Source organism: Sturnus vulgaris, chromosome 2 (assembly GCF_052056855.1).
Source record: "Sturnus vulgaris isolate bStuVul1 chromosome 2, bStuVul1.hap1, whole genome shotgun sequence".
Lineage (NCBI taxonomy): Eukaryota > Metazoa > Chordata > Aves > Passeriformes > Sturnidae > Sturnus > Sturnus vulgaris.
Window position 1 is genome coordinate 93,633,213 of NC_142244.1, and position 15,047 is coordinate 93,648,259.

A 15,047-nucleotide genomic window follows, 5' to 3' on the forward strand; every position below is an offset into this window, starting at 1 on the left:
TATGAATTTGCTGAATCAAACTTCAGGATACTAGCAACATTTAAAATCAGAGAAAAATATTCAACATGTTTTGAGGTTTAGGGTGAACAGTTCTAGGAAATTTTTAGTTAAATCAGTTTTTAGTTCAATAACTAGGTTTATTATGTCATGACTTTCACAGTACTGTGTGTCAGCAGAAGGAAAGACAAACAGGCTTTTCTGTATAAACTGGAGTTAAATACATGTTATTGTTGCAACTTCCATTGCTGCAAATAGTAGTAGAGTCAAATGGAGGTACTCGCTGCATCCATATGTTTTCTTGCAATGATTGGTGCTTGAGAGTTGGTTGTGTTTGTGTCTTACTTTATTTTTTGTTTAACCCATATCATATACCTTGCAGTGTTGGTGAAAAGCAATGTTTCCCAAACACTGTCAGTGTCTTCTGGTGGCCAGGATCCCAGGATACCAGTCAGAAACCACGTGCCCTTGTACTCAGTAACCAAAAAGCTTCCTCCAGCCAGGCGTTTGTCCACAGCCTCCTGGAGGTGCCCACAGAACTGCCTGTTGGTGAGGCTGACGTTGAGTATTTGCTTGCAGTCCTCAGCAGGAAGGTATGAAACCTGCAGCTCTTCGCCTTGGAGTTCATCACCTTCCATTCTCCAGCCACTGACTGTACCAGCCAGTGTTGGAATTAAAACATGTTCTGCAAAGTCTCTCTCAGGGGTGCACACAGGGAGGTGGTAGTTGTCACACTCAGCATGCTCTTCAAGTTGTAATAATGCAATGTTGTTCTCACCAGTGTCTTCGTCATACCGGATGTGTATGTGCTTCTCACTAACTTGCATTATCTTCCCAGTTCCACTTGTTCCATTAGGCCCTGTGGAGCAATGACATTTCACTGCTCTTAGCAATTATCAGAGACCTGAAAGCTGCATGCAGGCTGCCTGGTCGTGCTGAGAAACACGTGCAGCAGAGGAGCTAAAGGTGCTCTTCCTCAAAACCTCTGCAGTAAAGGGAAAAGAGGAATAATACACTGGCAGCTTTTTAATGCTGGTAGGAGCATGAATAATTTCAGCAGTAAGGATAAATACCCAGCACTGACTTGAATTTTGGTGTGAAACGAAAGCCACCACTAAATCCACCATGTCCACCTGATCTCTGGGTGCTGAGTTCTGAACTCAGTGTTCAAGAGGCACTTGTCTCTTCTTGCCTTGTAAAGGGGAATGTGGGATAGCTGTAGTTCTAGCTAAGATACTTGACTGAGGTGCTTAAATGAAATGACAACATATTTGCTTCCTTTAACGGTATTTTTATGCAGCAAGAAGATTAGTAAGCTTTTTTTCAAAATTTAGCTTGTCAATACTGAAATGTGCTGCAGCAAGAAAAAATGTATTGGATCACCTACCAGCACCAATTCTGATTTGAAAGTGGCTGTGCAGAAGGGCACACTCTGCTGTTGTCAACACGAAGTTACTTTTTAGCAAAACTCCCCCACAGAAGCCTTTCCCTTCTGAGTTTAACAGCAGTACCTATAAAAATGCAAGGAGACAATAGATAGCAGTGTCCATGTGAGGGTAAGTGGTGAGTTTCATGAATTGTAGGAATACCTGCCAAGGAAATCGCTCATCACTTTTCTTCCTGGTTTCACTTATAAGGTTATCACTGTCTTGAAGTCTGCCACATGCACATGCATCTAACAAATGAATTAAAAAGAAAAATCAAAACTTCATGCTGTATCATTTCAACATAGCTAATACCCATGAATGCCTTACTCTTCCACCTAGACTTTGGGGTTCTGCTTTTGCACAAAGGAAAAGGAGAATGACAATTTCTCAGCTGGTGAAAATTGGAGTAATTTGTTTGGCAATTGTAGTCATTATAGTTTAGCAATGGGCATTTTGAGTCACTGTGTTTGGCTTATAGTGCCCAGGTTTCACTGTGCCTGTCACTAATGAAATGAGGCTTCCTCTCCAGCCAACCATTAGCACAGCTTGCTCTTTCATCTTTGTATCCTGTATTCAAATTGTGTCAAATTCCTTATATCTGTGGCCCAGTCTGGACAAGGGGAATCCTGGGGTTTCCTTACAGCTGTCACTGTAGGGGCGTGCATGCCTTTCTCATCTGGTTCAAACAACACACGTGCTTTTTGATTGGATCACCTGGTTATCTGCATTTGTTATACTTCCACTTGGTTTGGGTTTGGGTCACACACACTGGATTCTGTTCAGGTGAAACTAAACCACAGGACACCTCCCGGATGCATACATGACATGCTCTTACAGATGACTGGTGCTTAGTCCACAAGACTGAACTAAGCCAGTTTGATGTAAAGCCCACCTGAAGTGTGGACATCAGTCTTTCACTACCAAGAGTGTGGCTCTCCAGCTGAACTCCAATCTGGCTGTCCCGCTTGTGCTAATACCAGACACAGGTGTAAGAATATTTCTGTGGTTTTAGTAGACCTTGTTTGTAAGGGGATGAAATTGAATGAGATACCTAATATGAGATTGAAGAAATAAAAAAGGCTACTGTTTCAAGCTAATTAATATGACAGCAAATGTTTCTCTTAATTTATCAGACCGTTGGTCACCTGATGGGAATCATCTGAATCTCATTCCCAAGCAAACAGGTGTTCAGCAGAATTACTCTTTATCAAACACACTAGTGGAAAACCTGGTCCAGTGAGTGGTATGTAGGGCAGTGCAAGTCCTCTTTGCTGACTAATATTTGAATGTTCTGATCAAATAGCCCTTCTTTTACCATTACTTTGGCATCTTGGGTGGTGGTCCCTAGATTTCTTTTTCTACCCAGTAATATTGCTTTAGCTTGAACAGGCTGATCACATGTTAGATGGTGGCCTGCCCACCCCAGCCCTGAGCAGGTGCCCCCTGTAGCTCCCTGCTCACACCTACCTAATGCGATGCACTGTTTTTTATCCTTCCCGAGCTCATAGCCATCAGCACAGGAACAGCGGTAGGAATTACTTCCTGGATAGCAGAAGTGATCACATCCTACCTTTGCTTGGTGGTGACATTCATTTTTAGCTAAACAGAACAAGCAGAGGAAAAACATGGAGTATTCTTTCCTGGCTTGAGTCTTCTATGTTTTATTTTTTATTCACTTTGTGTGGAGGTGGTAAGGACTCTGGCTTGGTTGTATTTACCACTGGGATGTTTTTTTCCTTTGTTAAGCAGAAATCGGAGAGAGCTGAGTCTCTGCAGTATTCACAGGCTCATTGCAAACTGTGCTCCCCCCTGCACCTCCCTGCACCAGGCACTGCACCTCTGAGTCCTGGGAAAGGGTCCCATAGGTTTTTAAACAAAACATCAAGTATCTGCAGCGAGGGGAGCTGTTGCACATGTTACGAACACAAGTATTGCTTGAAGAAGAAGGCAGCTAAGGTTTCTGGTTTTGAGAAAGAACAAACCCGTAGCTCTTATTCTGCACGCTAGTTTAAATTATCAGCCACTAAAGATAAGAAAAAGAGAAAGGTAGTATGAACTTTGAAACATGCTCAACTTTCCATAGCTGAGCAAACACTTAAATCTTTAGCACAAAGCAGCAGCTATTTGATCTAGCTCATAGGTAGCAAAAAATCTTGTGTAACATGGCTGCCTAAGGCTCATACTGAGATGATTTAGCTCCCAGCACTGGTCCAAGCTGTGTCACCTCCTGTGCTTCCCCAGAAGCTGGTCACAGTCACGCCCCTTATACAGAAAATGACCCTGCCTTGCTGCAGCCAGGCGTCTCCCACCCCAGGGGACCTCTGAACCAGCAGAAATACTGATGTAAGGGCTGGAAAGTAGAACCTGGCAGATACAAAAATGTAATATCTGGCCCAGGGTTTTCCCGTGCCAGAAAGCATCTGTTTTACTTTATGCTTTTTACTTCCACTGGAAAGGGTTTGTTTTCTGGAGCCCTTCTGTCCTGAGGGACTGTCTTGTGGGTGTGTGTGGCCTCAGAGGCACCAGGGTGCCTGGGAAGCCACCCTGGCACTGCAGCCTTGGTCCTTCAGGCCACACACCTGGGACCACAGCAGGACAAGCAGCCAGGCAGCACAGGTGGTGGCAGTGGCAGGGCTGGCTTTGGGGTGTACCCGTGAGGTGGATTGGTTGCAGCCCTTTTGCTGGAGAAGGGCTGCTCAGGGCACAGGGACAGCCTGTGGAACCTCAGGATGCCATGATGTTTTGTAGACAGGCAGCACACATCACCCTGCTCTGCCCAGAACTGCGTGTTTTAACCAAAACCATGGTATCTGGCATCACGGAGAGCTGTGTATGGTTTCACCCTGTGACAAGACGAGATGGGGATTCTCAGAAGGGGACAATGCCTTACCAAAAGCACAGTTCTCTCCCTCGTAGCCCTCGGCACAGGTGCAGGTGTAGCCACGGATGCTGTCCTCACACACACCGTTGTGTTGGCAAGGGCTCGAGGAGCACCTCCTGCCACCTGAAGAAATGGAGAGGGAGGGGTCACCGCCACCACTGATCCCAAATTACTCAGACCCCATCCCGGCACATGAGCTGTTCAGAGAAGTGTTGTGAGAGCAGTTTGGAAGGAAATGGGCTAAGTGTCACTGAACTGCTCCTCAGGGGTAATTTTAGCTCAAATCTGCTTCCAGAGGCACTCTTGCAGCTCCTGTCAGAGAGGTGGGGAGTTGCCCAGAGGCAGAGACTCCTTCTGGAGGATGGATGCTCTAATTCAGGGAAAAGGACTGAGTTATAGTTCCTTTTTTTTTTTTTTACAAACGTGGTGTTTAGGCCTCCCATGTTAGATTGATATGCACCCGTTAGAAAAAGCTGGCATCAAAATTGTAGAGCAAGTGTACGGCAAGCAACATGGAAATAGGAGGAAATAAAACTTTGATATATCTGCACAATTATCATGCAGCAGCTCAGACACTAGCAAGCTTACTCTTTCTGATGAACTGAAGATTGAAACGAGAGGGTGTCCTCACTGTGAGGAAAGCACCAGGCAGAGCTGCCAGTTTCCCTTCAAGCTGTCCACAGGACTCCTAAGCAGTTTGAAAACATTCTCCAAGTAACAACTACTTATTGTAGACGTAGGCTATCAGCCTAACCTGGGACATGTTGTCCAACCTTTCTAAAAATTGACACATTGTCAGAGAGGTTCACTCAGTCAGCAAGCTGCCCTAGCTGATTTCTGGGATGGAAAAGTGAAAACTCTGCGAGCTACTGGGAAAAAAACCCACCAATAACAATAACAATCTGCACATCTATGGGCACACGTATCTTTGAGTGTTAGATGTACTAAAATAGGGACTGAAAGAGTTATCACCTTCAACCCATCTGCAGTCAGATGCCACCAGCATATCCAAGGCAAATGTAGGCCTACAGGAAGGTTTTTTGGGTGAATTTGGGGAATCTCACCTACACAGCTGAGCAGGCAGAATTGAGGAGCTAGAACTAGGGAAGGGTTACCCCTGCAGTCTGAAGCAGTTAGATGGATTTAAGCCTCTGAAATGCATGCTGGGAAGAAAAAAAATCCAGCACCTAGCTTTATTAAAGAAGGAAAGAGACGATTCAAGGAAATACAAAGATTGGCCTGATTTCTGTTACTGGCAAGCTACTGGAACAATCAAACTGTAAGCACTCAGCAATATAAAAAGGTGGTAAGTAAAAAACAATACACATTTTTCAATACCAAATAATTTAAACCATTTAAATCTAATCATATTATAGGATAAGGGACCTAGGGGGAACCAGTGAATATCACAGAATAAAAATGTCTCCAACGACATTGTCATTAAGTGAGCAGACTGCCATGAGGCATGCTCAAAACTTTTGGAAGATGATGTTTACAGAGATTGTCAACGGCTAAGTTTATACTCTTGATAAAAGAGGGCTGGGGACAAGTGTGACCTCAGGCAAAGTGCCCTGACAGCAGACATCCAGCAAGATGCTATTACATCAGTTATGACTTGAAGAGACAAAGGTGGAGCAGTATAAAACAGAGCTGCTGGGTGACCCAGAAGTTAGGTGGGTGTTCAGCCTTTCTGCCCAGCCCTCTTTTATCCACTGCACCCTGGACTTTCAGGGGAAAGCAACATGGATACCAGAGGTTCAGAAAATGAGATAATTGGAAGACAGGATGAAAAAATGTGTTTGTTTAATGAAGAGGAAAGAAGCCACTTTTCAAAGGCAACACTCTTCAAAATGTTGAAGAAGACATCACAGAGAAGGAAACACACACTGCTGTTCTTTAGAAAGAAGACAGAACATATGGCTTTTAATTACAGCAAGAAAGCCACCCCTGAGGCTGAAGTCAGTAATGTGTCCTGATTGTGGCTAAGCTTCTTTGCAGGTTGCCCTTCTCTCTTCCTAGGCTAGAGAGGAAGCCTGCATGACATGCTTAATGCAAATATCCAATGACTCAAATTCGAAATTAATCCCACCCTCAGAGAAGTAACAAAATGCCAGATATTTAGCATCATTCTTCATAACATTTATAGCACTGATGGGATTCTTCAATGCAATATTTCCCAGGACTCAGTGATTTAGTGGCTTGTGCAGAAAATTATTACTGACTGCTGGTTTTGCCACCCCCTTATCCTCTCTTTAAACCTAAGATTAGAAATAATAGCTAAGTGAAAAACAAGATAAAAACTTGGGATTAATCATACAGAAAAAAGGGAGGGAATAGGGCATAGTCACCACAAGCTCGTGCCACAGGCTCCTTGTTCAGGTGGCATTTATTTACATCAGGCCCTCAGCTTCTACAAACTTGTTTCTCGTCTTGGCAATGACAGGGAATGATGCAATCCCAATGTGCACAGTTTGTAGGCAGCTCAGTAGCTTTTAATATCTATTTATCTTGCTCAGGTTTAAGTGCTAATTTTGTATTTGGGGGGTTTTGCTGGTAAACTGTGCTGCTCTGTTGTATCAGCAAAACGTACTTTCTCATGTCCCAGGCTGTTTCAGATTCAGGAAGAGAAGTAGCCTATTTACTATGATAACCTTTACTCACCTTCTACTTTTATTGTTTTAGCAGCTTTAAATGGTTTCTCCTGCATATTACTATTAAAAAATCATTTCACATCAAGAATTTTCCGTCTGCTTTACTACAGACATGACAAATAGGAACTGATTGTTTCTCATAAACTCTTAGAAAAATAGTATTAGACTGAATCATAATGTTCATAATGACAGTACTGTGAAGGAGAGAAATCAAGAAGCCAGCTTACCATAGTAGATCTCCCAAAACATTTTCTGGGGGAAAAGAGAAAAAAAGGAAATAAAATTTTAATTTTCAAGTAATGTGTCATAAATATTTTGCTTAACCAAAAACATGTTATGAGAGAGTATATACAATGGTTTTATGTTTACAAAGTTGCACAAATATAATTTCTGCCCTGCTAGCAAAATATGCATGAGAAGGGAGGGGCTTTTCCTACTGCTTACTTTATTGTTAAGAAGCTGTAAAGGAAAAGAAACACTTCACAGGCCAGAGAGGAGCAGCTGGATCCTTTAGCAATTCATCTTCCTGAAAAAACTGTCTGGCTGTTGTCCCTGTGGTGTGCAGCAGCCTGAGAAGTGACCCCATCCTGTCCCATCCCATTTGGCCCTGGCAGGTGCAGGCGGAGGCAGAACGGCCAGCACGGAGCAGAGCTGGGGGCACCACTGCTGGTCACCACCACCGTGTGCACAGCATCTCCCTGGGAACTGCAGCTCACCCTGAAGCTGATTTCCCCCAGGGGATACCTCTGCCCACCCCTCCCTTCCCCAAAGCACCATGGCTGCCCATGGGCAGCCCCACAGCTGTTTCCTCTGCTTTCCCTACAAACACAACTCCATCCATATTCCCATTAAAGAGTCCAGCATCCATCTGTGTACGTCTGGAGAGCCTCTGGTGCAAAGGAATTTGTAGCTACTCACCAGGTGAGCCTCTTCCTATAGTTTCTATAGGTCCTACTACTTGCTGGTGCATTGATTCCCTCTGTCTCAGTCATAAAATCACAGAATGGTTTGGGTTGGGAGGGACCTTAAAAATAATCTAGTTACAATCTTCTGCTTTGAGCAAGGACACCTTCCACTAGACCAGGTTGCTCAAAAGCCCATCTAACTGGCCTTGAATGTAGCTTTGGAAAGGGGTTTTAACTCTTTAAGTGTGGCAGAAAGAAGATGCACAGCTACATGGCTGTTTTTCATAATAGAAAGAAAGAGACAAGTTTATTCAGAAACACACTTGGTTTTATAGCATGACTCATAATTCCAAGAGTAGAGAAAAGATGATTGGTTCAGAGAGAAGACACCCCATTCCCAGGGCCTGGTCACACACCACAACAGGTGTTCTATCTTGTTATTAATTCCTTTTTATTTTGACCAAATTATCACCCTGGGAGAAATTCTCCCTAGCTTTGAGCTGGGCCAGCTTATTGGCTGGGAACAGAGCTGAAAAGCTCCGGCCTGGAATATTTTTCAGGCTGTAATTTTCTTGCTTTCTCAATATGTGTTCCTACACTTGAACACTGCCAGGGATGGGGTATCCACAGCTTCTCTGGACAATCTGTTCCATTGCCCCACACAACTCTAACTCCTCTCATTTATTCCCCATGCTGCACGCATTTTCAGGGAGGTGTTTGAGTTGGGCCCTGATGAAGCCAATTTACTGTCTGGAGTGGCTGGAATTCCTTTGTGCTGCCCTCCAGGTGCTCTTCTGCCACCACCACCCCTTTGCTCCTCCTGGTCCCTAAGGGATGCTGAAGCTGTATGTGTGTGGTCAGGATGGGACAACAACCAGCACTAATATAAGGAGCATGACATGTCATTTTCAGGAGAGGACTTGAAAAATATAAGAGCTCCTCATTTCCATTTTTACCATGGAAGACACCTGCTTGCTACCTGCTGAGATGGCAAATACAAAGATTTCACATGGAGAGAAACCCGAACAAATGAAGCAGTCTTGTGTTTCATAAGCAAAGGTTCATGGCAGCAGTTTTTATTCTGCATGCAGGGAAACAAATTACTTACGAGCATTTCATCATCTTCAAATACTTCTCTTGCTTCTTCATGTGTACATCTCTCTTCTAGGCATTCTCTTTCCAAGCTGCCTTGAAGGACCTCCTCCAGAAGTAGGGAACTGGCACGTCTCTGTCTCTTGATAACACTGTTTGCATCATCAGCTGATATAAATACTGGAACATTGTATGACAAAACACTAACATAAGTACTTAGATAAATTTCCTTATATACTTTTACCTTCTTTTTTAAGAGAAATCATTTTGGTTGACTTGGGGTTTCAGCCACATAAAACTTACATACTTAAAGAGCTTTACTGTGGTAGCCCAAATTCAGCTGAGGAGTTGTGACCTTTTACTTCTGGGGAATGCCTGACTTGCTCCCAAGCAGGGGGAACTTGAAGCCCTTCCTGGCACATCATTTTACTGCATGAGACATGCAGGGCAGAGTATGGTAGCACAGCCAGGGAAAGGGAGAAAACATTATAAAAGGCAGAGGCTATTTTGTGAGACTGCATAGGGGTTTCAGCCACATTGGTAGACGTGAGCATTACTTGTATTAAGTTATGATGGTGGATCCAAACTGATGCTCTTCAGTCTTAGTTCATGACAATTTTTTTTTCTGAGAAGCAAAGCCATGACACGGCTGAGTTCTCAATCAATTCTCTCTTAAGGAGAGTAAATAAAAACTACCCCTCAGCAATGCTCACAGTTAAGAGGGCTATATCCCATACCACTGTTTATGTGGAAGACTCTGTAATCTTTTAGATTTGAGTAAAAAGGACAGACCAGAGACATGAGCGTCAACAGATCTTAAAACCCCTCTTTGCAAATGATACCTCCATCAAAAACTGCCTGCTAACTGGGCAGCTGGAGCCTTGTCTTCCACATGAAGATGTGTGACTGTGTGTGTCAGACTGTGTGTTACTTTCTGTGCTTGGAAAGTAAATGTGTTGGGGCAGGGAATATTCAGGGTTTTTTCCTCTTTTGTACAGTGTTTGGGAACCCAACACTGCTGGTTGAAATAATCAATAATCATAGAACTGGAAAAAGTGAGAGCAATAAGCAAAATTATTCAGAAACTGTGTACAGATATTTAATTATCTTTTTGAAGGATGTCCCATAAGCAACAGACTTGTGCATGATATTAAAAAGGAAAAGCTCCATGACTCTGTTCTGCATTTTAAATGTTTTCTGACTCCCAGAATATATTTCTGCTGTGCAGTGGTTCTGCCACATCCAGCACAGCTGGCTGTGAACTTCTGCTGCAGGCTGTTTTCACTTTCTTAAGAGATCACCATCTTTTTCTTCCTTGCCTGGCTCCTCCTTATTTTTGACAAACCATCGAGGATTAATACAGAACCATACATTTCTTCAAGCTATTGCAAGCATGCATATTGGCCTCTTTATAGGACTCTCTTATTTTTATTTCAGCAGCAACTAGAAATATAAAACAAAATTCTCTTTAATATCTGGGACATTCTAAAAATTTTAAGAAAAGACAAAATATTACAAAATACCACCCTGGCATAAATGACGGTATTTCAAAACAATATTGCCCCATTAACCTACAGCAGCTGCATGAAATGAACGGCAGAAAATTAGAGAAAATAAGGAACAGACTGTTTTAATTGATTTCACTCTGTGCTACAAAGTAAACATTATACAAGGTACAAAATTACCGGTGTTTTTAGAAAAGTGGCAGCACAAATCAGAATTAAAGGTGCAACAAAACAAAAGCCATACCTGCCTGCTCAGTCTGAAGGAAAAGGGCAGAGAGAAGGAAGAATATTGTCCAAGAGCACGTTGCCATTGTTACCCTCTGAGCCTAATGGTGCCTGCCTGCATTCCTGCAGCTCTTGTGGGAAATGGCTACAGGAGAGATGTTGAAGTTTAAAGTCCAGCTGCTCATGAGAAAACAAAACCTCTAAGAGCAAATCCTGGCTGCAATGTCAACACATAGGGAAAAAAAAAAAACCAAAAACCAACTCAAAACCTAAAATAAAAAAACAACCAACTCCCAGCTCAGTAGTGCACCAGTGCCCCTTTTCTCCGTGCCCTGGGTGACTGTGGGACTCTTTGCCAGTGCCACTGAGAGCTGCTCCAAGATTTGAATGTTCCTCCTGTGTCCCAGCATTCACTTCCCGTAACACAGCATGGGTGGAGATGTACAGCACGAATATTTCTTTGTACCATATCAAAGCACAGGCTGGGCAATGACCTCAGGACCAGTTATATGGCCCTTTTTTACACTGTCCCCACTAAACATTTACCAAAGCATAGCTGCAACAGGCAAATCCCACCAGGTGTTGGAGCAACCAAGCCCACAAACATGATTTTCCCCCTAGAGATACATGTGAATAGATATAGCATTTTTCTTTTCCAGTCTTAGGTTTGTAATGCCCAGTCATGAAGGAGAGCATGGAAAACTTTTCCTGACGTCAGGATTCCAGGCACACAGAGAGGAACAGACAGATGGAGTCAGTGAAAGGAGATGTGGGTATGGAGAGGACAGAAACACTCCCTGGGCTGCTGAGCTATGCACCCTGTGGACAGGGTGACCCTGCTTCCCAGCCCTGGACAAGAGGAAGGATAAACCCTATTGGCATGCAATGGCAGTGTTGCTGCAGGGCTCCCAGAACAGGCTGGCTCCTGGGAAGAGCAGGAAAACATTTTTACACTCAGAGCAACAACCAGTGAGAGGAAGAGCGTTTTTTTTTTAATTTAATCTAAGTTACTGAGACCATTCTGTGTTTTCATATCATAAATCCCCAGCTATTATTGGAGTATGCAGTTCTTTTAACAAAGTATGATTGACCTCAACATCCACGGGTAAATCCACAAATAAAACTTCACTTCCCATCAATTGCACTTTTGAAAACAAGCTTTAGTGAGTATTGAGGCCAATGAGGGAAGCAAACCACATCCCTCTCCAAGGCCAGTCCCTGCCAACCCAGGGCTGATGTTACAGCTCACACCATGGGCCCCAACACCTACAGCAAATAATCAACCTGCACTTTGAAACTCCATTGTGGGAGGGTTTTCCTGCAGTTTCCACTGGACTATTGTCCAGAAGTTCATTTGGAGTTAAAACCCTTCTAATACCAAGCTCAATTTTATTCACAGCCAGTTCATGACCTTACATATTTGTTTTGCCCTCCTTGATATTTCTGCAGAACTAATTAAGACAGCCTCCCATTCTCTGGTTAACTGTGTGTCCAGCTTTCCTTAGAAAATGAGCTCTCCATGCTCTCCTCAGTCTCCTGAGGCCACCAAGCCCCATTGCACCTCTCCCAGCCAGAGCTTTCTTGGCTAGGGAATGGGGAGCTGTTGCCACTGGTCATTGTGGAGGCTCACTTCACCCTCCTTGCCTTGCATGTCAGTGGCTGTGTTGCTTTTCCACACTCCTCTGGCTGTCCATCCCCACTGGAGCACCTGCCAATGAGGCTGCTGCTGTAGTCCCCCAGTGGCCTGGGGCTACTTGCCTTTATCTTCTCTTGATAATATTATCCCATACATACACAGCACAGCCAGTCTGGCTCCCTTCAGCATGAAAAATATGTCACCACTTGATGTCAGCATAGGACTTTGCAGAATCTAGCACAAGCATGTGGATCCACGGTTTTTTGGTTTTTTTTTAATAAACTGTTTACATTTCACAAACCTAAAACCTATGTCAACTAAGGAACTCTTGTAGGTATAAGTTTGTCATTCAAATTGGTTTAATATTAATAACACAAAGCTTCAAAAGCTTTGTGAATTCTCACAATGTCTTAGTTTACATGGTTATTTTTCCTCTTACTGTGGGATCTTTTTTACAAAAGATATCCCTTAACTGAGCAGCTGTGTCCTTGGGAATGGGACACAGTGCACTCAGTATATATGGCATTGACTTTGCTTTTTCTGTATTGACATCAATGCAACAGGTTTACATTTTAACTTTCATATTACTATAGAAAAATCCATAAATAGAGGGGTTTAAAAGGGCAGTCCTTTCCTCATGTGTTTCTTTATAGAGAATTATATGGGATTTCTTTTTCTCTTCCTTTAATTACCACAATGAGCACATGGCGATGCATTTCATTATGGAGTCCTGCAGCCTATTTCCTGCAGCCCTCTTTAGGGATTGCCTCCCTCTTGAAGGGTTACTCATTCCAGGATGGAGCCTGCAGGCAGTGTCAGACAGCAGCTCCTCAGGATGGAGTAGTTGAGGGAGTTAGTCCTGCTTTAGAAACTGGTTCACACAGAAGTTGTTCCTTGCCCAGTGCAGCAACCCAGCGGAAGTGGTTTTGCAGCCCTGCTGTCCAGGCAGTGATGGGGCAGTGATGGGGCAGTGATGGGGCAGTGATGGGGACATGTCACTGCCACCCATCTCATGCTATGGGCTGGTCATCAGCCCTGCTGCAGCATGATGTGCCAAGGGCAGCTGTCCTGAGTAACCCATCACATGCTTTCTTGGAAATGCATACCTCAGCTAGTGAGCTGCTTAGTGCAGTTAAAATGGGTACTGATTTCAGCTGAACACCTGGATTGAGATCAGCCAGATCTGTTCACCACCTGCAGAAAAAAAATGTTTTCTTGCCAAATCCCAAGTGCATCAGCATTTCTAAATGCGGGAGGAACTTGTGGCTGTTTCAAAAGAACATCAGCAGTCTTTGTGATTTGGTTACAGATTGCAGGAAACCTTGGGGGAGCAAACCCCAGGGAGCTCTGATTTACTCCTTTAGGTGCTGCACTCACAATGAGACTGTCAGCCTACCTTCAAGGATGTGCAAGTGACCTGGTGGCCTGGAAGTGAAAACAAAAGCCACCTTGGAACTCCTCTGACATTTGCTCCATCTCCAGAAGTATTCAAGGCCAGGCTGGATGGGCCTTTCAGCAATCTGGTCTAGTGGAAGGTGTCCCTGCCCATGGCAGGCAGTGTTGTACGAGGTGATCTTTGAAGGGCCTTTCTAATCAAAGCCCTTCTGTGATTCTATGATCTCTGTAGATGCAAGCTCTGACATTTCTGTGCATATATTGTTAAAAATAGCAATTGTTGTTAATTTATTAAAATACATTATTTATTTACTTCCACCTTCACGCTTCTTCACCTGTTCCCTCAACTTATATATTAAAACTCTTTTCCTTACCAAAATTCCGACCAAAAAACTGGCTATGGAATAACCAGAAGTTGGCAGAGCACATGCACAGACAGCATCATTGCACTTCAGCTCCTAGTTACAATTTCAATGATGGATGATGCTTAATTTTGCTCTGAGATCAGGAACATCTCCTCATCCTGTGTGAAAAATTAAGTAAAATCACTTTGGAATCTGTGCCATTTGGATGAAGATTTTTTTTTTCCCCCTACAGTTTTGTCTGGTAACATTTTCCCATTGCCCTAACCTGGAGTTCAGGATAAAAATTATTAAGGATGGCTCTCAGAGAAACGTAAACAGCAGATTTTTCAGGCAAACTCCTGCAACACGGATGCAGTCTGAAGTGGACAATGAAGAGATAAGAAAGCATTTGGATTTTCCCCAGAATTCAGACTCTTTAATGCAGTTTCCTGTTCCTCTGTCTTTCTACCTCTCTCCACTGAGGACATGGGGCAGCAGCCCTGCAGCTGAGTCCAGATGCTATAATTTAAATTATTCCTTTGACCAACCAGTCACTCCTTCTGCAATGGATTCAGCAGGAGGGAAGTCCTAACATGACCTCAGCAGCACGAGTGCAAAGACTGCATCCAGCATCTTCCACCCACAGCCCAGACATAGGTGACTGGCTTGTGCAACTGGCTTTTGCCATCAGCCTGCCTTCCAAGCCGTGGGAGACATGGATTCTGTGGACTTGTGCAACTGCCACACTGCTGGACTGCTTTTGGAGATTGACTTCTGCATTTACGACAGGAAAAGAACTCTATCCATATTGAAATAGGATGGCAAAACAAGTTTCTTCAAATTCAAAGTGCATCTTCAGGATGAGTCGAGTTAAAGCTCTATCCTGTCTGTGCAGACGCAACGAGGCAGAGCACTGATGATGTGTGCCTGGCTATGTGTCTGGAGTGAGGATTGCCGTTCTCTGTGCAATTAAGCAGCTGTGGTAAGTG

At 43.7% G+C, this 15,047-nt stretch overlaps 1 protein-coding gene across 1 annotated transcript; it reads right to left on the reverse strand.

Moving 5' to 3' along the window:
• Positions 1-116: 116 nt before the first annotated feature.
• On the reverse strand, positions 117-11,073 carry PROZ (protein Z, vitamin K dependent plasma glycoprotein). The gene is made up of 8 exons (XM_014885137.2): positions 10,703-11,073; positions 8,970-9,133; positions 7,184-7,208; positions 4,315-4,428; positions 2,892-3,023; positions 1,587-1,672; positions 1,385-1,508; positions 117-856 (listed from the first exon to the last, which is right to left on the reverse strand). The coding sequence occupies exons 1-8, from the start codon at positions 10,767-10,769 to the stop codon at positions 339-341; spliced, it is 1,230 nt and encodes a 409-aa protein (XP_014740623.2). The 5' UTR covers positions 10,770-11,073; the 3' UTR covers positions 117-338.
• Positions 11,074-15,047: the final 3,974 nt, after the last annotated feature.